At 44.9% G+C, this 26,160-nt stretch overlaps 1 protein-coding gene across 1 annotated transcript in view; it reads right to left on the bottom strand.

The window, feature by feature from the left end:
* The window catches only part of EXT2 (exostosin glycosyltransferase 2), a 140,335-nt gene that overhangs the window by 82,718 nt on the left and 31,457 nt on the right, over nt 1-26,160 (bottom strand). The window contains exon 7 of the mRNA XM_059140388.1: nt 23,574-23,667. Coding sequence (XP_058996371.1) covers nt 23,574-23,667 — 94 coding nt within the window. The remainder of the gene's footprint in view (nt 1-23,573; nt 23,668-26,160) is intronic.

The following is a 26,160-nucleotide window of genomic DNA, read 5'->3' as shown; positions in this document are numbered from 1 at the left end:
TATTTAGAAGATGACCAGATGGATTTTTTCTTCATTTTGTTAACATGGTAATTTACACAGATTAATTTTTTTTCAATGTCAAACCAACTTTATATTCCTGATCTCACTTAGTCATGACCCAGTATCCCTTTTTTATAGACTTCCAGATTCAATTTTACTATTTCGTTTAGGATATGTGCATCTGGGTTAATGTGGGATAGCTGCCTGACACCAATAATTATAAGATGCACCATTATTTTATATAACACTAAGAAAAAAAGCTCTCAATTAAGATATGGCACAATAGTAAAATGATACCAATTTTAATACAATTCTGACATCAGAGATTTTAAAAATGTGAAAAAATATGGGATTAAGAATCAGTTAAATGTGGCATATACTTTTTCACTTGACCCTCCCAACAAGCCTATCATGAACATATCTCTAGTTTATAGACAAGAAGACAAGGCTCAGAAAGATTAATGGTAACTTGTCTGTGGTCACAAAGCTTTTAACTGACAGATCCAGAACTCAAAACCACTTCATCTAACCCTGAAGTCCGTATTCTTTTCATCATGGTACTGACAAAACCACAGACTGCCTCAAAGGATAAATCCAGAACTGCAACTCGGCTTTGACTCAGGCAAGGTTTTAACCTGTTAAGGCTTCTCTCCAATGCAAGTTTCTCCGAATGTCATTAACTATACAGGACATGATTCTCAATCACCAAGGCAGTATCGTTAATAATAACACATGTTCAGATGAAGTGAGAGAGGCCTCGTATATTTAAGAATGACTAAATGATTCCAAAATGGATGAAAGCAAGAGGTGTCCCAAGGAAACGAGGGATTATGCTGCATAATTAGTGACATTATCAGCTGTAGGACGGCCCACAACTTAAGGCTCTGCTCTGTAGCACCAACTTCAATAAATAGTAGAAAAGAATAAGAGAGTGGGAACAGATCTGACTCTAATTTGGCCTACTGCCATTAAATGGTAAATAAATGCTGTCAAGTCATTTAAAATGTCCAGATCTCAATTTTCATACCTTATAATTGAGACAGGATTGCATGATGCTTAAGGGCTCTTTCACACTCGAAATTCAGAGAGATGGAAATTCTACAAAAGAACTGAAAAGAAATGCTGGGCAATCCTTCAAAAGTCCTGTACCAGAAATGAAAAATGCCTATGACGGGATCATCAGTGTGGGGTGGACAGGGCTGAGGAAAGGATCGCGGACCTTGAGGATATGACCAAAAACAAAAAAACAAAAAGCAAAAACAAAAACCAGAAGAGACTATCCAAGGACTATGAGACAACCATAAAAGCTGTAACATATACACAATATAAATACCAGGAGATAAACAAAAGGAAAAGAAGTGATACTTAAAGCAATAATGACCAACTTCTTCCAAATGAATGTCAGACATCAAACCACAGATCCAGGAAGCTCAGAAAATGCCAAGCAGGATAAAGACCAAAAATACTGTACCTGTTTACAGAATACTAAAACTTCAGAAAATCAAATATTTTAAAAAATCCTAGACGAGGGGAAAAACAACAATAACACCGTACCTCTAGAGGAACACAGGGAACAATGACATCCAACTTCTCCTCAGAAATATTCGAAGTGAAAAATACCCCCGCTGAGCTAGAATTCTATACTCTGGAAAATTATCCTTCAAAGTGGGTTTGAAAAATTAAAAATTTCTCAGATAAACAAAAGCTGAGGGAATTTATTGTCTGTAGTCCTGCCTTACAAGAAATATTAAAAGAAGTTCTTCAGAGAGAAGGAAAAATGATACAGGTCAGAAACCTAGATCTACATAAAGGAAGAGAATCAGAGAAGAAATAAGTGAAAGTAATATAAAAACTTTTATGTTCCTTATTATTTTATGTTTCTTGTATAAAACTTATTACCTTTAATTCATCTAACAATTTGTTCAAAATAATAATAGCAACAAATGCATTCCATTACATATACTTATGTATAAACAAAATGACAGCAATGATACAAGGGACAAGAGGAAGGAATTAAAATTGTTAACAGAATAGCACAGTCTCCTTGACTTAAGGTAGTTTGACTATGATTTTTTTTGACTTTACAGTGGTGTGAAAGCGACATGCATTCAGTAGAAACTGTCCTCTGAATTTTGATTTGGATCTTCTTCTTCCAGGTTAGCAATATGCGATGTGACACTTGCGTGATCCTGGGTGGCAGCAAGCCCCAGCTCCCCGTCAGCCACACGATCATGAGGGTAAACAACTGGGACACTTACAACCATTCTGTTTTTCACTTTCACTACAGGATTCAACAAATTACATCAAATACTTAACACTTTAATATGAAATATGCTTTGTATTATGTGATTCTGCCCCACTGGAGGCCAATGCTCTGAGCACACTTAAGACAGGCCACGCTGAACTATGATGTTCAGTAGTGTAAGTGTATAAAATGCATTTTCGACTTACAATACTCTCAGCTTACAGTGGATTTACAGGACATATCCTCCACTGTAAGTCAAGGAAGATCTGTACTTTCACTATCTATGAAGCAGGAAAGTGTTAAATGAGAGTGAACTTGGATTTGATGTAAATGTATAGTGCAATCTTGAGCGTAACTGCTAAAAATGTTTAAAAAAATAAGTGCAACTGATATATTAAGAAAGTAGAGAAAATGTCATCATGTAAATACTCCATTAAAACCACAAAAGACATGAAGAGTGTGGAAGTCTGGAGTTCTGGGGTGGCTCAGTCAGTTAAGTAGCCAATTCTTGATTTGGCTCAGGTCATGGTCTCCAGGTCCTGGGGTCAAGTCCAGCATTGGGCTCCACATTCAGCAGGGAGTCTGCTTGAAGCTTCTTTCCCTCTCCTTCTGTCTCTGTCCCCTGCTCATGCACTCTCTCTCTCTCTCTCAAATAAGTAAATAAATATATATATTTTTTTAAAGTATGGAAGTCAGAAATAGGAACAAGGGCAACAAACAGTAATCAACAAGGTCAATATGAATCTAACTATATCAACAGTCACTTGAAATGTTAATGGTCTAAGTATAACAATTAAAAGATTGCCAGAGTAGGTCAAAAACAAAATCCAACTGTTTGTGTCTACAAGAAAGCCATTTATATATAAAGACACATAAACAGGGCACCTGGATGACTCAGTCAGTTAAACGTCTGACTTTTGATTTTGGCGCAGGTCATGATCTCCAGGTCTCAGGATCAAGGCCAATGTCAGGCTCCGCACTAGGCATAGAGCTTGCTCAAAATTCTCCCTCTCCCTTTGCCCTTCCCCCTCCACTCACGTGTACCTCTCTCTCGCTCTTAAAAAACTAATAATAATATAAAAAAATAAAGACACATAAAAGTGTAAGGATGGAGAAAAATACACCATGCTACCACTAATCCAAAGACGGTGGGAAAAGCTGTATCAATTTCAGAGAGAGTAGAATTCAGAGCAAGGAATTACATAAAGAGGGCATTACACAATGATAAAGGGGTCAATCCTCCAAGAAGACAACAATCCTTCCTTAATGCACATGCACCAAACAAAAGATCATCAAAACATGTGAGGCAAGAAGTGACAGAACCTCATGGAGAAACTGATGAATCCACTATTACAGTTGGAGACTTTAATACCCTCTCTCAGAAATGGACAGGTGCAGAAGACAGAAAATCAGTAAGAGCACAGCTGAACTTCACAGCCCTGGGTAACTGACATCGGAAGGCTACTTGCCCCAACAGCAGCAGACCCCACGTTCTTCTCAAGCTCACACGGAACGTTCACCTGGACAGACCATATTCTTGGGCATAAAACACACCTTAATAAATCTAAAAGAATAATGTGCGCTCTTACCCCACCAAGGAGTTAAATTAGATACAGTAACACAGTGGGTACATGCCACTATACACTGGTCAAAGCCCTCAGGATGTACAGTACCAAGAACGAACCCTCGCGCAAACTACTGACTCTGAATGGTAACGCAATGTAGGTGCAGACCCTGAGGGACAGACCACGGAGGTCCAGAGAGACCACGTGCGGGAGCCTGCACATCTCCCCACATTCTGCTCAATTCTCCCGTAAACCTAAAACTGCTCTAAAAAATAAAATTAGTTGAAAAAAATCCTTCCAGTTTCCTCTCCTCTTCAAAACTGTACTAGGCCCTTCTTTTCTAATTCATCTGACAATGTTTACACAGAAGTCAGCATGGATTCTCCGCCCCACTGTTTATCGAGGGAAAAACCTTATCTTCCCAGTTAGACTAAAAACTCTTTGATGGTGGGCCCACAAGTTGAAGTAAAATTTACTAGCCCCCCACCCATGGACAAGCATTCAAGAAATGAGCCCATAAACCATCCAGACTTAGGGGGCTCTCATCACTTCTTCACACCGGTATCCTACAGGAGGGCCCAAGTGTCTTGGACAATTGGGACAGATTAAGGGCACAGAATACCATTCACCATGTCACAAGTCCTTTTTCCCAACAGCAGCAACAAAGCAGAATTAGGCTTGGCTTAACCAGCAGGGTTAACCAGGAAACCAGCTGAGAATCATTTTTAAATGAGGCCACAGTCCCTCGCAAAATTTCAGGTATCATACCCTCGTGAACAAATTTTGGCTCTTTTAGGATCTCACGTAGAGCCCACTCATTCTTGCTGGGAATTAATCTCAATATTATTTTCACCTTATCCCACATTCTCAGCCTTCTAAAAATAACATTAGGATTTGTTATTGTTTTGTCATCCAAAGCAGATTTGTTGTTTTGTCTTGTTTAAAACACTCTCTACCTAGTTGGCGCATAGATAGTATATAGGAAAAAAAAAATCACCTTAATATTAAGAAACACAGTCATGAAACTCTGCCAAACCAGATGGACCCTTTATTCTTTTTCACCCTTCTCAGGGCTTTGAAAACTTGCTCACAACCTGTCCCCTTGGCGGGCTGCAGAAGACTTCCTCCTTTAAATCTAGCTTTCTCTACTCCGAGCATTTCTGTGACCATCTCTAACAGTAACCCCACCCTCCAGGCATGGAGACAGAGGAGATCTCTGTAAGGCCTCCAAGCCATGGCTCCCAGCACGCTCCCAAGAGCTTCTGAAGGACAGTAGAGGCAGCCCCAGCCCTGGGTGAATACTCGAATACACAACTTCCCCTTCACAGAGCTGACTTCTAAAAGTTCTAAATCTCATTCTTACATCCAAAATGTGGAGCCACTCACCAGAAGGCCAGGAAGACACGCAAGGACATGCACCAGTACTCAAACCCTAGGAGCGCAGCAGAGCTGGCTGGAGAACCCCCAGAGGCCCGCACACAAGGGCATCAACCCCTGGAAGGGCAGATTCCCTGCTGCTCATCCCCAGCCTCTGCATTTACAGTAACAGGCAGGGGCGCCTGGGTGGCTCAGTGGGTTAAGCCTCTGCCTTCAGCCCAGGTCATGATCTCAGGGTCCTGGGATTGAGCCCCACATCGGGCTCTCTGCTTAGCGGGGAGCCTGCTTCCCCCTCTCTCTCTGCCTGTTGCTCTGCCTACTTGTGATCTCTCTCCCTCTGTCAAATAAATAAATAAAATCTTTAAAAATAAATCTTCACAGTAACAGGCAGTGACTAGAGACAGAATACTTAGTTCCCCTTGTCGTTAACAATTAGGTGGAAAACAGAAAACGAAGACATGGAGAAACGAAACTAGAAGCCTCCATAAATACAAGGATGTCCAAAAGGACACTCTTCTTGGTGTAAAGGGCAAGTGCCCCCAGGAGAAAGGGTGATAAAAGTGAACTGAGCACTGCCCACTGATTCTGTGTCCGACACTGCTGACCTCAGCTGGCGCTCATCCCCACGTCACCACCTAACACATCCCCCCATGCAGCAAGGTAAGCACCGCACAGGTGGGGAGTTTCACCTGTTCTGTCCACTGCTGCGTCCCCAGCGCTCTGAACTGTGCCTCGGCCAAAGCAGAAGCTCAGAAATATTTGTCGATGAAACCGGTACTTACTACACACCAGGCACTGTTTGAAGTGCTTCCTCTAGATTAATTTATTTAATCCCCACAACTCAAGGACAGCATCCCAATTTTACAGATGGGAACAGGAGCCACTGAAACATTCATGGGGGCTTACTGGCCCTGCGTCTCTCTAAACGTCCTGATTTCACTCAAGGAAGACTGGAGCATGCACTGAGCTACTTATGAAAGGAGTCAGGTCACAACCTCAAGATCCCTACCCCTCCATGATGCTCAACTTTTCCAGAAGCCTCCCTCTCCCAACCACCCATTTACACGCTTTTTGCCAAGAGAGGCCTTTAAACTCTGACCCAATACAGTGGCAAGAACGGTGATAAGTCTATCCTGAGTGATGCTGGAAGATGACTCTGAGGGTAACTGCAGGAACACGAAGTTTCCCCAACAAAATTTAGGCAGTAGCTGTCTAGACAGCTACTATCTTTCATCCATTACTATAACACAGCCAAGAGTTAGTCCTTACTAGAGATTATAAAAACAGAGGATAACAAGGAGAGCTCTGAAGGCAAGTGACTTACTCAAAGTCACACGTCAGCGGAAAGGACAGGACAAAGGCAGACGCACACAACTATCACCCCACCACCTCTCCTGCCGACTGCTGGGACCAGATGTGTCTTTCTCCAAAGGCTGATGCTCAGCTCACAATTGCCCTGAGAGCTACTCTCTCTGGAGGTGGGGGGAGGGGATCCCCACATCACCTGAAAAGTAGCCTAGCTGCTCAGAAGAAGCAAACGACTTCATTAAAGAGACACATCATCTCTCAGGTCCCAAAATAGACGATGTTAAATGCACCAATAATGTTGACAAATTTGCTATAGGAAAACAATGCAGAGTACAAGGGGAAAAAAGCAAAAGTCTGTAAAATCCATACATCTCCTCCCTCCCAGGCCTAGCCCACTGGAAATAAATGCACTTAGTATGGTTTGCTTTAAAGGGATGTGGTAGCAGCAAACTCAGGTTTACTCATGGATCAACAGAACAAACTTCTGAACAGCTTATTTACATGCTTTGCAAAAGATAAACTTAGAAGCTTGGTGTCTCTGTAGTTTTCTGAACAACATGTGCTCTAGGTATTAGCCAAGGAGAATCCAATGCTCTGAAAAACATACAAATAATGTAGTTAAAGGCCATGAACCTCTCTTGGCCAAGGAGACAAGGTTTCTATCATTAAAAACAAAAGTGAAAAAACCATTGTCCAACCAAATACCTTTTTGATTACAACTCCTCACTAAACTAACAGACCATCCACCTGACGCCGAGGCTAGGCTGTGCACGTGTGAGCCGAACTGGAAGGGGTGTTGATCCGATGATGTATTTGGGTGAGGCGACCAACAGCAGGCAGGGACAGTTACGAGGATAAATTAACAATCTCTCTTGAGGGACACGAATCCGTTATTTTCATACACCTGTTTCTTCTGCCACACTCTGTTCTTCCTGCCCCCAAATCAACCACCTTGAGTGACACAGGTTTTATTAAAAATGAAGAATCACTTTTAGCACAACTAAGAGGTTTTCTGCATTATTAAATCTTTTTCAAATTCTCTAGCATTTTTAAAGTCCGGAAATTCTCAACCTAGCACATAATCCTGCACTTTTAACCTTTCCATTCTATGGCTAAAACGTGAATTGTGATACTCAAATTTTCAATGAAAAAAAACAATCTCACCGCTAAGACTCTTTCCACTGACGCAGCAAAACAAAATAAAAACCAAGCTTTTACAGGGCTTAATAAAGCCTTTTAATAATATCCTTGTCACCCTGTTGTGATGAAAGAGCACGACCTAAGTCCTGCCTCACTGACGGTGGTGGCCAGAGCACAGGTTCTCTGCAAATGGGGAGCGGAGCCCAACAGGCCGCTTCCTCACGTCCTGGGGAGCAGCGGGACGACGCTGATGTGCACGTGGCCCCCAAAGCACGTTATGCTTCACCCTTACACACACCCCTCTTCTACACTCCTACCTGGTCAAGAGCTGAGAATGGGATTAGAAGAAAACCATCTCAGAAGTGGATTCACACTGAGGAGCGAAACCCAATTCAACGGAGACAATTCCAGGACAGCTACTGTCTGGGGCTCTTGGACGTGATATAGACACCAAAGGACAGAACTATGTCCCCTCAAAAAGCCTAGAGGGACGACATATAAAGAAGCAGCAAGAGGACAAGCCACCCACAAGCCAGGGAGAGGAGTCAGAAGAAAACTGCCTTGGTGACACCTTTATCTTAGACTTCTAGCCTCTGGAATTGTGAAAAAATCCATTTCTGTGGCACCGGCCACCCAGTCTGGGGTGTTATGTCACAGCAGCCATGGCAAACTAACACAGACATTAACAGATACTACACACCTTCCCGAGGACTGCCGGCTGCCCCAGAGCGGATGCCACGGCTCACACGGCTCTGAACCATGTGTGGATCTTACCCAACATGGGCATGTTATACATAGTTCACATTATTATAATAGTTCAAAAGGGGCTTTAAACAAAGAAAATTAGAGCTTTGTAAATAAACGTCATACTTTCCGATCACATGCCACAAATTCTTCCCAATCTCAAATCTGCCACATCCGCTGTGTAAGCTCAGGCTATCTACTAGCCTCCAAGGTTTGCCTTCCCCCTCTATTAAAATGAGAAGAATAACAGCTACCTCATCAGATTTTCAGAAGGAAGCTCCTAATACAGTGCCAAACATACAGGTGGTAACAAAAATGCTCCCCTTCGCTTTGCCAACTGGGAAACATAAGCTCATGACCACACTTGTGACCACAGAACAAGAGAGTGGTAAAATCAGGCTCGGATCTTCCAATGCCTATGTACCTGCCGAATATCCAGTCTTCGCTCTGACGCAGAAAAAGACCTTACCAGCGTGTCTTTTCTGCAAAAGATTTTCAGTAATATTCTATTTGAATTCTAGAAAAGCAGGGGACCTCAAGAGTGATCATTTGCTCCTTTCCTAGGCTAAAGGCATCATGAGTAGAAGAGACACTTTCTACTCAATATTCGTAGAATGAGAAGTTTGATTTCTTGCCGAAGAAGCTATATTAAAATCATCTAATATCCATGGGTCTCTGGATTTGCTTCTTAATATCAAAGATTTTACTCCTGTTCCTCAGACAAGAAGCCAACCAGATGTGAGAGGGTGACCCACACTCCTTCTACGTCTCCTTGCCAGATCCAGTTTCCCCAGTGGGTCGCCTGGGATCAAGAAGACACTGGAAAGTGTAGCTGAGCCATCTCACAGTAGGGCTCATAAGATCTGGCAGCAAAGACTGAACATCTGAGCCCTGTGACACTTGTACTATGCCGTCTTCAACGTTAATTATGATCCCAGACACGAAAGATGGCTTGATTTGCATGTTTTAGTGCAATTTAAAAGAAAAACTGTTTCAAAATAAACGCCACTTGGAGCAAGTCAGAAGAAAAAGGGGTAGAAGAGCTTGAAGGTCAGGGAAGGCTTTGTGACTACTGGTAGGGAATGCTTGAATGGTATGATCTCCTATCCTATGGGAAACAAGAAGGGATCCGGGAAGAAAAAGGGGTAGTCTGACTTGTGTTTCTTGACATATGACAGACAGCTCCTGAAATAGAAAGCCATAGGTTTCAAGTCTCAGGGGTATCACCTTCAAATATATCAATGTTCTAAGGGTGGATCAGTTTTCCCAACTGCTGACGCCTGCTGTGAGGAGAGATCCCAAGCAAAACACAAGCCTCTGACTGGGAGCCTTTGAGGTGGCAGGAACCATGAGGAGTTCAAAGGCAAGGCCGGCCAGAGGCTTGTACCTCCAAGAGCCACAGGGGTGAAAGGTTACTAAAGCAGGAGCCACTGACCAATAAAACTGTGCTTGGTCAAACCCTCTTGACAAAGAGACTAGAGATTCATTTCTGCTGTGCCAGGTTTTCTGAGCTACCCAAGTCTCCGAATCTCGTTATTCCCTAGGTCAGATCAGGAAGCTTCTTTAGTGATCAGCAGCTCCACAGCTCTCTCGCCCCACGCTTCCATAAAATAGCTGAAAGGTGGATTGGAAAACTTTAATCAAGCTCTGTCACCAAAAATAAATAAGGAAGAAGACAACATGGGCCAATGGGCCAACTACTTATACAGGAATCCGCTGGAGGTGAGATTTCCCTGTTTGCTAAAACCAGGGGAACGTGGGCGTAAGTTTGTTGGATTAGAGAAGGCAAATGTAAAACAAGCCTCACTCCAACCAGGCACGTTGGAAAGGCCTGACCCCTGGTCAACTATGACACACAAAAACACAGTATGCGAAGGAACCAAGAGGACAGACGTGAAGGCTTACTTCAGGGTGATGATCTCTCCTCTCTCTTGTCCCCCACACAGTGACAATCCAACCATAGAAAACTAAGGAGATCTTCTTTGGCGGGTTCTTCTTTCTTGGCTGTGGATACTAACTCAACAGACATGTCACATGTGAGCCCTTCCACTGCACCTACATATTCCCAGAAAAAGAGAAATTAAGAAGCGTGTGGGTCCAGTGCTTTTATCACTGTTCCCTCTGACTGGGACACAAGTCCTCTATCAGCTGCTGGCTGCTGGAAAGCTCCATCTTCTGATTAGGGTTCATCAAGTCAAGTGCTCCTGTTGACCCTGAATGGAAACCCCAATGTTCATCCTCCAAACTGGGACTCTGAACAGACAGGAAGCTTAAAATCGCTCCACTTGCTACATCCGTGGTTCTTGGTTTTTCCTCCTGCCCTTTCTCACCTGAAGGATGCTATACACCCATGAGTAAGAGTAGCATCACACAGCAGGGACTCTCGAGAGAAATCCATATCCCTGTTCCCCACCCCCACCGCCATCCCACCGTAGGTAGGAAGCAGGTAGGAAGTGAGTGCAAGTGAGAGGGGTGTGTGAACAGAGGGAGTTCAGATCCTTCCCTCGCCTCACAGCACAAAATGATTCTGGGAGCTGATGAGACATTTCAAGTCTGTCTACACCAGGCAGACTTTCTGGTGTAACCTGGTGCAGGTTAGAAAGATTTCCAAAGATTATGCTTGCCAGTGTGTCACACTCAAAGTTACCTACAACTTGATAGGCAGAGATTTGGGGAATTCAGATCTGGGGTTATTTGAGGCTCTGGGGAAGCCACTCAGGTCCACTGCACCCTACACACCACCCCACAACTCTGAGTTCAAGTGAGTGTGTTAGTCAGACGTGTCGCCAAAAATGCCAAAACTCACTGCTAAACTCAACCCTCAGTCGGCAGTTTAGACAAAAAGAAACACTCAAAGACCTTTGATAACCTATATAAGATCAACAAGACCTGCTCAAATTAACCTGAAAGTTAAAAACACCTCAATACACATAGGTTCTTCAAATAACTGAAATATTTTAATGAAAAGTATTAGAATCTGAAAGACTATATAAATGAACTGCTGTCCTATTAAAGTCCTTATCAAAACGGGAAGTACACATTTAGATATAACAAATCAGTTTTTTTTTCTTTTTAATGACACACAAAAACACAGTATGCGAAGGGACCAAGAGGTCCTAGATTAATTAATCCTAGATCCCTTTTTTAAGATTTTCTTTTTTTAAAATCTGACAGGTTTTTTAAATCACAAGTAGGCAGAGGGGCAGGCAGAGAGAGGGGGAAGCAAGCTCCCCACTGAGCAGAGAGCCTGATGTGGGGCTCGATCCCAGGACCTGAGCCAAAGGCTGGCGCTTAACTGACTGAGCCACCCAGGCACCCCTAACAAATTAGTCTTAAGTTACAAGGACAGAGATAGTCATATTGCCAGAAACAGTTCACACAGACTCCATCTGTACCAACCCTGATCTGATTCAGCGTGCAACCAATATACGTGATTGTAGTCTTACAACAATCTTCCCAAGAACATCATGGGATTATAAGATTAATTGTGCTATTACAAAGCCAAAAACTATGCCGGGCCAAAAATCGTTATAGGACCCTCAATCCTTTCAACATCCACAATGCTGAGGGAGACAGAATATCTCTATACATAATATATAATAATCTACATCAATATTTACAAATATAGACAGAAATCCTGGATCACTTGAACCCTTACTGAAGACCTGAATACAGTGAATTCTTTACCAAACATAACAACACTTGATAATGGAAAGGTTATTGTTTTGAAAACAAATGGAGATATTTTGGTAAGTATGTAACAAAGTTACAGAAGCTGCACTGGGTTTCCTGTAATGGGCAATTATTTCTCACAAATGCTTCACAAATAGTCCCACTCTGTGGGAAAGCAGCTCCAAAGAGTTGGGCAATTCTTATATAGGCTGCAAATTAATATTTAACAGTTATTAGAGAGGCCATTTCTTGAAGTAATGTCCCATACTGGGGACTCATTACAAAGGACTGACCCACGTTAACTCTAGAGACAGCTCTCCAGCCAATGTCCAAAGAAGAAACTGACCACCCCATCATGAAAAGGAACGGTTCATGATCGCATATTTACAGAGAATCTCCAATATACTCAAGTTATTTTTATGCAACTTAGTTTTCATAACTTAAGTGTTTTCAGTGAGTTTGTTAAAACTACACCATAAACAATAATACCCAGTGTTAAACGTCTTAACAGATTACCAGGTATCAGTTTAGTCCCCCAAAGATGTATAAAAAAGTTCTATCGCTTTGGAGTTTGGGGCACTTTATTTTGTTTTATTGCTCGTTTGGTTTTTATACCTAATTACTCTCCCCACAGGAGCTACATAAGCAATAAAACAAACCAGTATATTTTTATTGTTTGCTCAATGAAAATCATTAATCCTAGATCAACAGCCATATAATTTGACTTACTACAAAAATTCCTTGCTTTTTCCTCAACCTCAAGTTAAACGGCTATTTTAAATTGAACACACTTGTAAAACTGCTCATGTCCAAAACTCTCTGAAAAGGGAAAAATAATGAGTTTGGTGCCAAAAGGGTACACGGCACTTAAAAATACATATCCAGTGGGTTTTGCTTATCTCTACTGATGTCTTCCTAGAGGCTTCAGTTAGAAGAGCAAGCCGGCAGACAGAAAGCACATCCTGCGGGCATATCCCAACCACTCTGGAAATCAAGGCTGGAAAACTAAAAGGAGGAGGGCAGGGATGCACTTTTCAAAACGCCTGGAAAAACATTCTGGTCAAGAGATGCCAGAGATTTCGAAGCTCCCATCAAGCTGCTGGCCTCGATCCAGGTAATGGTTTTTCCTTCCCCTCAGCTGTCTGCTGTGGAGTTTTCCAGCAAAGAAAGAAAGGAAAAGTGGAGGGAAGAGGGAGGAGCAGCTTCCAGTCCAGTTCTCTGTAAGTGAGAGGGTCAAAAGGGCCCGGCATCGCAGGCTGACATTTATAGAGGGTCTGGCGTTTCCACGAAGCACTCTGGAAGGATTACTGGGGGTTAGCAATCTGGTCTAAAAGGGGCAGCAAAGCAGACTGATGAGCGTCCCTTTAAATTTGATAAGTGAGGCGGAGCGCAAAGACGCGGCGCGGCGAGCCGGGGCGGGTGCAGACGTGCTAGCGGAGGCCCAGCCGGTCAGGCAGACTTTAGAAAAACAGGTACATGCCACGCCTGGCTCCCCTAGCCCTTTGGGGCTGCCCAACTCGCTTGCCGAAGCCTGAAAGCACAACTGCCAGCGGAATGGCACTTTCTCACCGAGGGATAAAAATAAAAGCCCTTGGAGAATCTTGCCTTGCCTAACCCTCACTGCCCTGCCTCTACCAAGAAAGCGACTCATTGGGCCAGCCGCAGGGTTCTGGACCTGCACAGGTTAAAGATCTCGCTAGTCTCCAACCTCCGAATCACGGCCACACCACCCAATCCCTCCTGCCTGGCATTTTTCTTCAATTTGAATATCAGAAGTTTCGCACGACGGCCTGAGCTCCTGGACTCGGCAGAAAGACCCATATAGCTGTCAGCAAACTGATAAGAACTTTAAAATGACTCCGCGGGGCCTCTTTATAAAGAAGAGCCAAAGAAGCCCATAAAGAAACAGGGCAGGGGCCACGGAAACCAGCCGCTCACACTGGTTTAACGTGGCATTAAAATGAGCTACAGATTTATGGCAGTGTTTTAGCCCCTGGCCCAAATCATCTGGGGGATGAAGCTCTCGTCCCTGCTCTCCAGCGGGATTTTAAATCTGGAATGGAGCTGGCCAGAAAGGAATGGGGGGAGGGAGGCAGAGGCAGCAGGAAGAGGAGAAGAAAAAGGAAGAGCAAGAGAGCACCGGGAAAACCATACAACAAAACGGAGTCTCTCTTCAGTGGGATGGGGACAACAGTTCTTTCTAAGAGCTACCTGGCCAGTCCTCTTAAATGCTCATAAAAATTCTCTTTATTTTTAGTTCTTACCCAGTAAACTTGAGTTCCTCAACCACTTACCACCCAAGCATCAAAAAGTTCATCTCTTTTTTTAATTTTTCAGTTCAAAAAATGAATAAAATTATCATTTGGTAGAGAACACATTTGAAGAGGGGGGGGGAAAGTCTCGGTACCAAAATGTTTTCTCACTGAAAAGAAGAAAAGTAGTACTTTATCCAAATGTGCCAATGAATTTTTTTTTTTTAAGGCCAGCTAGCGAACCACTGGTTTTAATCAGCCATTCTGATCCCAACAGAAAAACAGAGAGGTGAACTGCCTTCCATGCCAAGACGTAGAAAATACACCAGACCCACAGGAATAAATTCTATTTCAAGTTTCCAAGCCCAGAAGCCAATGCATAATACATCCACGTTGGTAACTCACTGTGGTTCCGTAAGACCAAATTCCATACTGGAAGGTTCCTTCCAATATTCAAACCCAAACCCAGGCAGAGCAACAGAGCAGGCAGACCAGAACCCAGCTTTCATGATTTGATGTAATCAATACAGCTGCTCCACAGTGTCAGTAGCCCCAGGTCTGAGATAAGAAAAGGAAATTTTCCAACAAGTTAAGGAACTGGCCCATGGTCCCGGGTTAGGATTTGTGCAACACTTTAGGATTTGAATTCAGGTCTCTCCAACTAGGAGACCCATTTGATTGTCACTACCAACGTTTTTCAAACTTTCTGGACTGGGACCCATGCTACGAAATAAATATATTTTCTACTGAGCTTACGATTCATTTACATATGTAATCGAAATAGAGGTTTCTGGAAGTATTAATCTTTACTGGGTGATATGCTGATATTCTCTTTTCTCTTATATTTCACTAAAAATAAATAAATAAAATGCCAGTCATCACCCAGTGAATTGACTTCATGATCTAACTAATGAACCATGACCCTTGGTCTAGAAAATACTGCAGTACCCAATGCCCAGGCTCCCCCACCCCGACCCGAAATTGTCAGACGGGGAGTGAGGAGACCTGGGATCCAGTCAGGCTCAACCCTGGCCCTTAACGCTTCATTCTCAAGATCACCCGGACTCTGGATGACTGGATGGCTCAGTCGGTTAAGAATCTGCCTTTGGCTCAAATCATAATCCCAGAATCCTGGGATCAAGTCCTGCCCACTTCTCCCTCTGCCTGCACTCCCCCGCTCATGCACACATGCGCTCTTTCTCAAATAAATAAATAAATACTTAAAAAAAAAAAAAAAAAAAAAAAGGTCACCTGAACTCTAGAGCTTACATGTCATTTATAAAATACAAGGTAAGGGCTGAATAGTTTCGAAGGTCTCTTCTTTGATTTTGTTTCTCAATCTCTTTAGTGAATACTGCTTTCCCCTGCCATCAATCATCATTTCATTACTCTCGCCACTGACCTTCCCTGCCTTCTACTTCTCTACAAAGTTCTCGGCCGCAGCTATTCAAAGGCCTTGCTCGTTGTGCTCCATCTCACCTGCCGAGTCTTTCTCATAGAAGCCACCGCCGGGTGGAGGTCACTATCCTCCCAGAGCACCCCGTCTTCCTGTCCGAGACCAGCCAGCCGTAAAGATCCCCTTCACCTCCGATCTACTCCTGACTCTCCATAGCACAACTGAGTGACAGCACTTCTGGCCTTCTAGTGGGGCTATCACGGAAGGAACTCTTCCCAGCAGCCTCGGAGCCTTTTTTAAAGACAGGACCTGTGTCATCGTCTCTGCTTTTTTAAAAAAAAAAAACAAAAAACAAAAAAAACTCCCTCAATCTGCTTGGAAATAAAGCAGGTACCTGATATGTATTTATATTTGATGGGTTTGCATTATGAAATTAAAGATGTGAATTCTCCTAAATATGGAGCATATTGAGGTGGGCTACTCTAGGAAATGCCACTGAACGAATTAAAGCACCATGATAAGATAAGTGAGCATTTCCAGACCAGGTTCCACACACGGCTTGCTTCTGTTTGTCCGTGGACGAGGTGTGCCAGGGCTGCCAAGGAAAGCAGCTTTATGGTCTCTCCATCTGGACTGTGAGGACTTAAATCTCAGAAGTTCTACAAAATAACTGCAAATCAGCGCAAACCTTAAAGACGGGAGAATTTATTTACAGGCCCTAGTGCACTATAAATTTGAGACAGTTCTATTAAAATGCTTTTCTTGGCTTCCCATCAGATACTTGGCAAAAGTCTTTTTCCAATAAGGTTCTTAATACCAAAGTTGTGGAAGGAAGGAAAAAAAAAAAATGAAACACGTAAAAAAAAAAATGCTCTTGCTTAAGAGTTCCAATTAAATGAGTATTTTATCCTGCTTTAAACAATATACGTTAACCAATCTCTTTTGCGATATGGATTTATACAATCAGGAAAACTCCAACACAGAGAATCCAGTACTATTGAAAAGAAATTATGAAATTCAGGATATCCCATAAAGCAACCCCACTCAGTCCCCACGGCTCTCCTTCAGGCCAAAGAGACCAGCTTTGTGTCAGAACCATGCTTGTCTGTTTCACAGGAAGAACTGCGGGGGTCTGGTCAATGCGTTTTGTTCAAGGCAACCAACCCAGTACGAAAGGGCCAGGAGGAAAGCAGAGATCGGGAAACAGCTTGGGGCCAGAGAGTGGGGGAGAAAAGGAGGCAGGGAATATCTGACATTTTTTAAAAAGCTGTCAGAGTTCAGTTGAAGCATGTTAAAAAAAATTCAATTTCACAGGTGGGGGGATAAAAATGACAGACCTTACAATATTGATTCTGGAAATTAGAAGGGAAATATTTTCCATATTCTTCATAATATATAATATATTTCCAGGGATGCATCCAGCCAGCCTGAAATGTCTCAAGCGACTGTTTGGAGAAGACTATCCAATAATCAGTCAACTTGAATTATTGGCAAGTTCATTTTTTTTTTTTTTTTTTTGCCTCTATCCAGGCCACACAGCTCTGTGATCTGAATAAAGTTGTGGGCAGCTAAAGAGAGTGTCTCCCTGTCTGTCCCTCACATGGTGTGCGGTCTTGGGAGGGTTACTTTACATGCCTCTATCCTCAGCGTCCTCGCATGAAAACGTTCAGATTGCCCGTCTGCCCGCCTACCTCACTACTCTGGTTAAACAGTTTGCTCGTAAACCCGTGTACCCAGGGGGAGGGAGGGAGGGGCAAGTGCACATGGACTGGCGGTGGACAGGACAGACAAGCCACCCGCATGGGGAACCTTCAGAGAATGGGGCTGTCGAGGTTTCTAGACATCTGAGAGTTTACACCTTTCACTGAATCATGAAACACTTTTTTAGAAATACATTTTTTTTCATTTTTACTAAGTTTTTAATATTAATTCCAGTCGAGTTAACATGCAATGTTATATTAGTTTCAGGTGTACGATAATAGTTATTCAAGAGTTCTATCCATGACTCAGTGCTCATCACTCTAAGTGTACTTAATCCCCATCACCCATTTCCCCATTCCCCCCACCCACCTCCCCTCTGGTGACCGTCAGTTTGCTCTCTGTATTTAAGAGTCTGGGGGCACCTGGGTGGCTCAGAGGGTTAAAGCCTCTGTCTTCAGCTCAGGTCATGATTCCAGGGTCCTGGGATCGAGCCCCACATCGGGCTCTCTGCTCAGCAGGAAGACTGCTTCCTTTCCCCCACCCCCCTGTCTACTTGTGATCTATGTCTGTCAAATAAGTATATAAATAAATAAAATCTTTAAAAAAAAAAAGTCTGTAAAAACAAACATTTTGGACAGACTTTATAAAAACTTTATAAAGTATATTACTTTAAGAGCCACCATTTAAAAATGTGTGTGCGTGCGCGTGTGTGTGTATGCATGTGTGTATATGCACTAAACAAAATTTAAACTTTCGCTTAAAGATTCAAGGGCATCACCAAGAATAGCAATTTCTGTACTTTCTCAATTTTAAGACACCCCATCAATAGCAGCTTTAGGGGAAAAAACAGAAACCATATTCAATGTTCAAACTGATGGCAAGTCTCTTTTGGATGTCAGAAATCCAAAACATGAAAAACAAACAAACACGCACTTCTTTGAACCAAGGAAATCTGCCGTCTCACACTGATGCGCCCAGGACGCAGTGAAGCCTGAAAAGGCATCAGCCATGTGTCCGATGTACGGAGTTTTATTTCTGAAACAGCTTTTCCATCTTCGCCATTCACGCCAGACTGGCAGGGGACTCGTCTCAGAGACCCTTCCTTACGGTCTTTCTGCCCTTCGATTTGCGACTTCTAACTGCGACTGTGCCAACTGGGTAAGTCACCGTGTTGAAATTACGTAATTTCAGAATTTTAAAATAAATTCATAATTTTAAAATAAAATACAAGCCTCGTTTTAGGGGCTGTCCCACGGACGAAGTGCATGACCTCTGGTGTGCACACACACGTGCACGGCTGTGGGTTCTGTCCTGCCCTCTCCTTTATCACAGCGAGGCCTCACCATCGTCCTGGTCGGTGAGGGTGCCACGTGCCTGGGGCTTTGGTTTCTTAAATAGAAGTGTTTTGTCTTTTTCTAATCAGCCGATTATATCTTCCTGTACTCCTCAGCAGCACAAATATTCAGTCCGCTTAATAGGAAAGTATGAAGGCAAACTGAGATGGGTCAGTGTAGAAGAATGAAAAGAAACTGGTATTTTAACTCACCCAAGCTTAAAGGCCAGGGAGAAGAGAAGATGCTGACTCTTTCTGCCACCTCAAAGGCTCCCAGTCAATTGAGTACAAAGAAGAGTTCAAAGGCAAGGCAGGCTCCTGACTTCCACCTCCTAGTGTGGCTGAGGTTAGAGGTCACTGCTGGTGGAGCCACTGACCAATAAAAGAATGTTTGGAAACTCCACTCGACAGATAAACCGCGGATCCATTTACGCCTTCCTCCCTATGCACACAAACATTTCCAACTCTACAGTCCTGTGTCTACCCAGCCTTCCAAGATCCTAGATTGCTTTCTTTTCCACTGTCATTCAAGAGAGACCGGGGATAGGAATGTTCCTGCTCACTACAGAAAAATAGTCACTTGCATACTTCCTCCTGTCTTCCAATATGAGAAAGGTGGTTGCTAGGCCTCTCCACCTTCAAGGCCTACCTCAAATGCCACCACCTGCCCAGCAAAGCTGTCCCTGACAACTTTGGCCCATAACTTCTTCCTTCCGTTTCAGATGCCTAATGCACTTTGGAAAACGTGCACCATTTTCTCAACTTTCTCTATGCTTATATCCAAGATGACAAGTAGGCCTTTGTGAGTGGGGATCACAGATTTATTACTATCTCCCACCATCTCCCCTTGAAAAAACAACACTTAATTAGGGCTTCACTAAGTTAACTAGTTAATTTAGCTCATGGGATGATAAAAGGCCAACTGATGATTTGGCTTTATACCGTTATAACTCTCATCCTCTACTAATTAAAGGAACCGGTTTCTAATTTACCCACAAAGAAAACCTATAAGCCTCACCTAGCTTGTCCAATACTCTTTTCAGCTTTCAGGAGTAGATAACGGGCTTTCTCTAGGCTCTAGCCTTGTCCTTAACTTTATGGTTGCTTCGCTATCACATCTAAAGTCACGAGACAAATTTACTTACTTGCCCTTGTCAGGCAAAGTGTCTCTCCCTTGGTTCATCCTAATGCCAAGTCACAATGAAGACTTTCACCACGGTCCCCACCAGTCACCCTGCAGCTTCCCTCGTCCAGAGCTCTGAGCTGCAAAACGTCACTCTAATATTTCCATCACCGAGATCGCACCCCAGCTCCACTGGGGTCAATTCAGACAGAGAGCTCTGTTCCACCTGCAGACAGCAAAAATCCTGTGCTCAGCACTACTTCTTCCTCATCTGAAAGAAATGGTCTCTAGAGACCGACTATGAGGACAATGCCAGTCAGAAGCACCTTAGGATTTCTCAGAAACATTTACACCGTGCAAAGGAAAAGGAGTCACTTAAAAGTGGATGGAGACCTCTGCTGGCTGCAACTGTCCCTGCAGCTTCTTGAACTAGTTACCAGCTGCGGAGCAAGACCTACAGACTGTGGCTCAGGCTCAGCTCCTTCCGACCTATCAACCAGGGGCTCCAAGGCATCAACTATGGCTACAGGAGGATTTCCCTAAAGTTTATGCCTGTCTTACAAAAACATCCAAACTGGACCTCCCTAAAGAGAATTCACTAAGCTGTAAAAACCTTCCAGAACCAAGTGTGTCCTGTTTTTCCAGCCATTCCTGCCACGGTCACATTAAATCGATGAACAGTAAACGGAGGGCAAAATGACAAGCAGATTCTGCAAAGGGTCCTAGAGAACAAAAGAACTCTCTCTAATCTTAGATGAGGGCTTCACTATCACTAGGATGGTAGTTCCCAATCAAAGCAATGTTGTCCCACACCGGACAGTTAACAGTATCTAAAGCCATTTTGGGGGGTGCCTGGGTGGCTCAGTGGGGCGCCTGGGTGGCTCAGCGGGAAGCCTCTGCCTTCGGCTCAGGTCATGATCTCGGGGTCCTGGGATCAAGCCCCACATCGGGCTCTCTGCTCAGCTCTCTCTCAGGGGGGAGCCTGCTTCCTCCTCCTCCTCTCTCTCTCTCTCTCTGCCTGCCTCTCTGCCTGCTTGTGATCTCTGCCTGTCAAATAAATAAATAAAATCTAAAAAAAAAAAAAAAAAAAGACTTTTTTGGATCTTGGAAAAGGGACGTGCTATTGGCATCTAGTAGCTGAACCTGGTCATCCTTATACCTCTCTGGGAATTAGTTCAACCAGATAATCTCACTTTTGGTTGAGATCAGCCCAATCTAGAAGTCTAAGATTGGGAGAAGAGGCTGTTCTGGGCTCACAGAATATTCAGGGAAAGGGGAGCCCCATGGAACACGGCAGTGGAGTGCTTCAGAAGGTCTGAAAGCAGCAGAGAAGAAGGACATGAGGGCATCTGGGTGGCTCAGTGGGTTAAAGCCTCTGCCTTCAGCTCCGGTCATGATCCTAGGGTTCTGGGATCAAGCCCCGAACCGGGCTCTCTGCTTAGTGGGAAATCTGCTTCCCCTCTCTCTCTCTCTGCCTCTCTGCCTACTTGTGATCTTTGTCTGTCAAATAAAGAAATAAAAACCTAAAAAAAAAAAAAAAAAAAAAAAAAGAGGGACATAAGACCAAAGGAAAACTTGGAAAAGGAGGTAGGCAAGTGCCTAGACTGCCCTTCTATCCAAGTTGACCCAACATGGGGCACTCACCACCCAAGGAGGTGACTGGCCCTCAGGCCTAGAAGCATGCAGCAGAGAGAGCCACTCGGTCATTCATGCTGTCAAGGACGGTGATATTCTTGCTAAGGACACGAGGCTCAGAGACTTTTTAAATAGCTGAATGGAACAGGAGAGAGGATCTAGCCATATCATAAATCCACCATTTCATAAAGGTGGCAATGAAAGCCGGGTAAGTTCTGGTGACTTATCACTGTGGTGTAACTCCCAGGGACAGAACCAGAGTTCATATCCAAGTCTTTTGACTCCAAGTATATCTCTTTGAACCCAAATAACCTCAAAGTACTCTATTTTTAATGACGTCTATCCATTCCATCTCAGTAGTTCTATGATTCGGAGCCCAGACTCAGAAACGCCCAGCTGTGCCTGCCTCAGACCTGTGGTTCCCCACTGTCTCTGGGCAACGATGGCATTCCACAGGCTGGCCATGGGAGCTTGGCTCCGAAAACCCAATGAGTCTCCTTCCCAGCAGGATGGTGCTAGCTTTCTACTTGGCCTTGTCATACTGGAATCTTAAGATAGTATCTGATTTGGCAGATGACTCTCTTCCTGGTTACGTTAATAAATCATGATGCCGTAAAAGAGACACCCAGAGCTCAGACACCAGGCCTGTTCTTCTGTGAAAAGGAACAGTTTCTCCTACACAACTTGTAAGAACTGTAGATTTAGATGAAGAATCTAGAGATCTCCAGACGGATTTTCTAAATTGAAACTCAGATAAGACCAGTGGCCAAGTAATAACTGAGAAGCCCAAACACTTAAAATAAACATGAACAGCTCTGGAAAAAACAGTGGGGAGGCTAAAATCCAACTGTGGCTTGTTTTGTTTCGTTTTGAAGATTTTATTTATTTAAGAGAGAGAGCGCGCACACAGAGGGAGAGGAAGAGGGCACAGAGAGAGAGGGAGAAGCAGACGCCCCACTGAGCAGGGAGGCAGAAGTGGGGCTCGATCCCAGGACCCAGGGATCAGGACCTGAAGCAAAGTCAGGCACTTAACCAACTGAGCCACCCAGGGGCCCCTGTAATTTGCTTTCCTATCACAACACCAACACACGTTACAGATGAGGTTGCTGAGGTCCATGGAAGGCGAGTCCTTGGCCGCGGGCAGAGTGGGTGCCGAGCCGAGATGGCACAGGCGCAGGCAGTCTGAAAACCCCGAGGTCATCTGCGGTGGAACCCCAAGTGGGGCAAAGATGAGGGACTTAGCACAGAGACTCCCCCAACCCTCTCTCCTGCTCATCTCCTACAATGGTAATCTTGACAAGAATAAAAACCTTAAGAATCTACTAAACAGAAAAGAAACAAGCACAGTACCAATCTGGGGTAGTCTTTTTAATTTTTTTTTTGAACTTACTTGACATTTCAGCCCAACTAAATTTCTTTCGGGAAAGAGAAAAGAAAGAGAAGCAGGACTATCCAGGGCCCCGAGTGGCATGCTGCAGACCGTGGACAGCAGCCTAGGGGAAGGGGCATCAGGAGGTGGAAGAGAAACCGGACAGTGAGGCAGGGGTGTGTCACTGCTCTGGGGGACAGGAAGCACCCCTTGGCAAGGGAGGCCACCAGGACTGGGAACCTAGGCCAGCTGCTCCAGGGGACAGGGAGCACCGCTTGGTGAGGGAGGCCGCTGGGATCGGGAAGCTCGGCTGGCTGATAGGACAACATTCTGCTCAGCAGCTACTCAGAAGTATCACCCTGAAATGTCCCCACTTCCTGAGCTACCGTAGTCACAACTATCACCTGCTGTGAAAATGACCATCTGAACAGGTTCAGTTTTGCATCCAGCACACGCTGCTACACGATGACCCCAAAACATAAAAACAGAGGATCCCCCTTGGGAGCGCGTGCACCTCCGACAGTTACTCTCGCAAACCTCATCCAACGTGACTCACCTGAGCCCACTTTCCTCTCCTCAGGTCAGCGGGTCGATCCGGCTGCAGTGATGACCCCCGCTTACATGTTCGGCTCTGTCCACGTGTATCTTGCACAGGGCAGGCCACCCTCCGGACCACCCACATCACCCCCCAGCAGAGCTGCCCGGCCTCTTACCTGCCGCTGCATTTCTTCAATCTGTCTTCGGGGGATGCCCTGCAAGATGCCATACACGTCAGACAGCTTTTCTTCTGGCACAACCACAGATGCTCTGGGGACGACAGCAGGACAATCACATACACATGGCCCTCTGCACAAGGACCCCTGCATATCCAGCCGCCTCATTCTCCGGAACAGGAAACTATACCCTCCCTCATCCCGCATTCCCTCTGCAGAGGGCTTGTCCTCCTCCTCCTCCTCCCCCGTCTCCTCAGGGCCTACCTTCTCGACAGCATTCTCTAGCCTGCTGCGTGTCCTCCCTCCCCGCCACCTGTGCACTCCAGTCATGCTGGGGCCCTTCCAGATGCTTCCACAAACCATGCTCTGCATTCCCTGGGGTCTGTGGGTGTACATGTCCTCCTCCCTGGTGTACTCTTTTCCTTCCCTGCCCATTCTGAACAAACCAGGACTTCTGTCATTTAGCTACCCACTCAAGGCCACTCGTGGCACCCATTTACGGAGCCGCTATCATGTGCCAGTGCTGGGATTACAATAGCGACCAAATCGGACAAAGGCCGGGGCTGAGCACCGTGAGAACACCTGCGGGGGCGCATTCTAGGCAGACGGCCCTGAGGAAGCAGCGTGCTGGGAATGTTCTGGCAACAGCACCGAGGCTGGCGTGGCTGGAGTAACGAAGACGGAGAAAACCAGGAGGTAAACGGGAGGGCGGGGCACAGCAAGCACACAGGGCCTTGGAGGCTGTGGTAAGGACGTGGCTTTCACTGAGAGAGAACGCCATTAGACGGTCTTAGGCAGAGCTGGCATGACCTGATTCAGTGCCAGTGGGGTCATTTTGCCCAAAGTGTTAGAAGAAACTGCAGAAAGCAGGAGCAGAAAAACAGCTGGAGACGGTCGCAAAATCCAGTGGGAGCGCTGGGGAAAGCGGTGAGGACAGCGCCACCGACAGGACTAGCCACAGCTCAGACACGCTGGCGAGGGAGACAGAGGGCTCAGCCATCACCCATCTGTCGGGGCATTTGCAGGGTTTCCCATTTTCTTTGTACCAATTAACTTGTTACAATCTGAAAGCCGCACCCCAGCAAGACTAGCCTGTTAGGATGGAAACCACGCCTGATCCACTACTAGCACCCCTGAGCATCTGGTCCATGGTCCCGCACACACAGCTGGCACTTAGTAAATATCTGTTAAGTAAGTCCACAACATCTACCGTACAGATGGGAAAACTGAGGCTCAAAGGAAGGAAGGAAGAAAAGAAATGATTTGGCAAGATCACAAAGCTAGCCAGTGAGAGAGCTAGCTCCCTGAAACCCGACCTTCTGGCTCCAAATCCAGAGCCCTTCCAATACTTACCCATAATTACAATGACCCAAGCCAGTCTGGACTCTCACAGGAGTATTTTTCCAGCCTCAGCTCAGGGTCACTGCCTCCATGAAGCCCTCACCAACTCCACTGCCGGCAATGGTGTGCGCCTCCTTCTTGAGATTCTCCTCCTACTCCACCCAGCCTGGCTGCCTCTATAGTCAGCCATTGCTGGTTTACCTGTCCATCTTCCACCATTAGGTGAGGGGCTTCCTAGAGGCAAGTCTGACCTTGACCATCTTTATATCCCCATACCTAACACAGCACCTCAAAAGTAAAGGGCCCTCAACAAATGTCTCCACGGACACTCAAATGATTGGAAGTGGCTCAGCACGTCCTTAGGATAAAGAGAAGTATACAGCCTCATCCTTCAGGCAGAATGAGCCTCTGTCCGGGCTTCCGCCCCCTGTGCAAGCATCTACTACAGCATTCATCACACTTTATTAGAATGTTTGGTTTGTCCCTGTGAGATCCCAGTCTCTTTAAGAGCAGAGACTGCAGTATTCACAGGAGACTTTCCGATAACCATGAGATGAATGGAGGTACAGAAGAATGAATGCTACTTGCATTATTCAAATAGCTATGGTGATCAGACAAGAACAGAAATATCAGAACAGTTGGGAGAGAAGATAATTAAGTATCGGAGGCAAAGTCAAGCCTCAGAGGTATTCACAAAGGGAGCTAATTTTCAACTATCTTTAACCTTCCAAGTCCTATGGCAATGAAACAACGTGAGACCAGAGGGCTCTTCTGTCCCTTACAGCAGTGGCAGGCCTAACCAAGCAGGGCCCATGCATGTCCATCTGCGCACAGGCAGGTCTCTAAGCTCTCCCGCACGTGGCGGCCCGCCCCCTCCAGCTAGTAACATTAGGCAAGCTCTGCAGGGTCTCTAGGGCAGCGCTTGCCACTGTGGCTACAAATCACACCCGAGGAGCTTTGAGATGCAGCATTCCTGAGGGGGAGGCCCAAGAATTGTTTGAAGTCCTTCAGGTGAGCAGACGGTGCAGGTACAGCGGAGAACCACTGCTCTTGGCCAAGGTTGCTGACCATCTTTGGTAAAATGCCAGATAGTATGTATTTCAGCCTTTGTGGGCCATATCCTCTTTGTCACAACCCCTCAGCTCTGTCACTGCAGCACAGAAACGGCCGGGAGGTAATCTGTGAGTCAGTGGGTGTGGCTGTGTTTCAATAAAACTTTATTTACAAAACCTGGCAGGTTCCCATA

The sequence above is a fragment of the Mustela lutreola genome, chromosome 1 (genome assembly GCF_030435805.1).
Source record: "Mustela lutreola isolate mMusLut2 chromosome 1, mMusLut2.pri, whole genome shotgun sequence".
NCBI lineage: Eukaryota > Metazoa > Chordata > Mammalia > Carnivora > Mustelidae > Mustela > Mustela lutreola.
The sequence above is the reverse complement of the archived record's forward strand: the minus strand, read 5'-3'. Positions and strand labels throughout refer to the sequence as shown.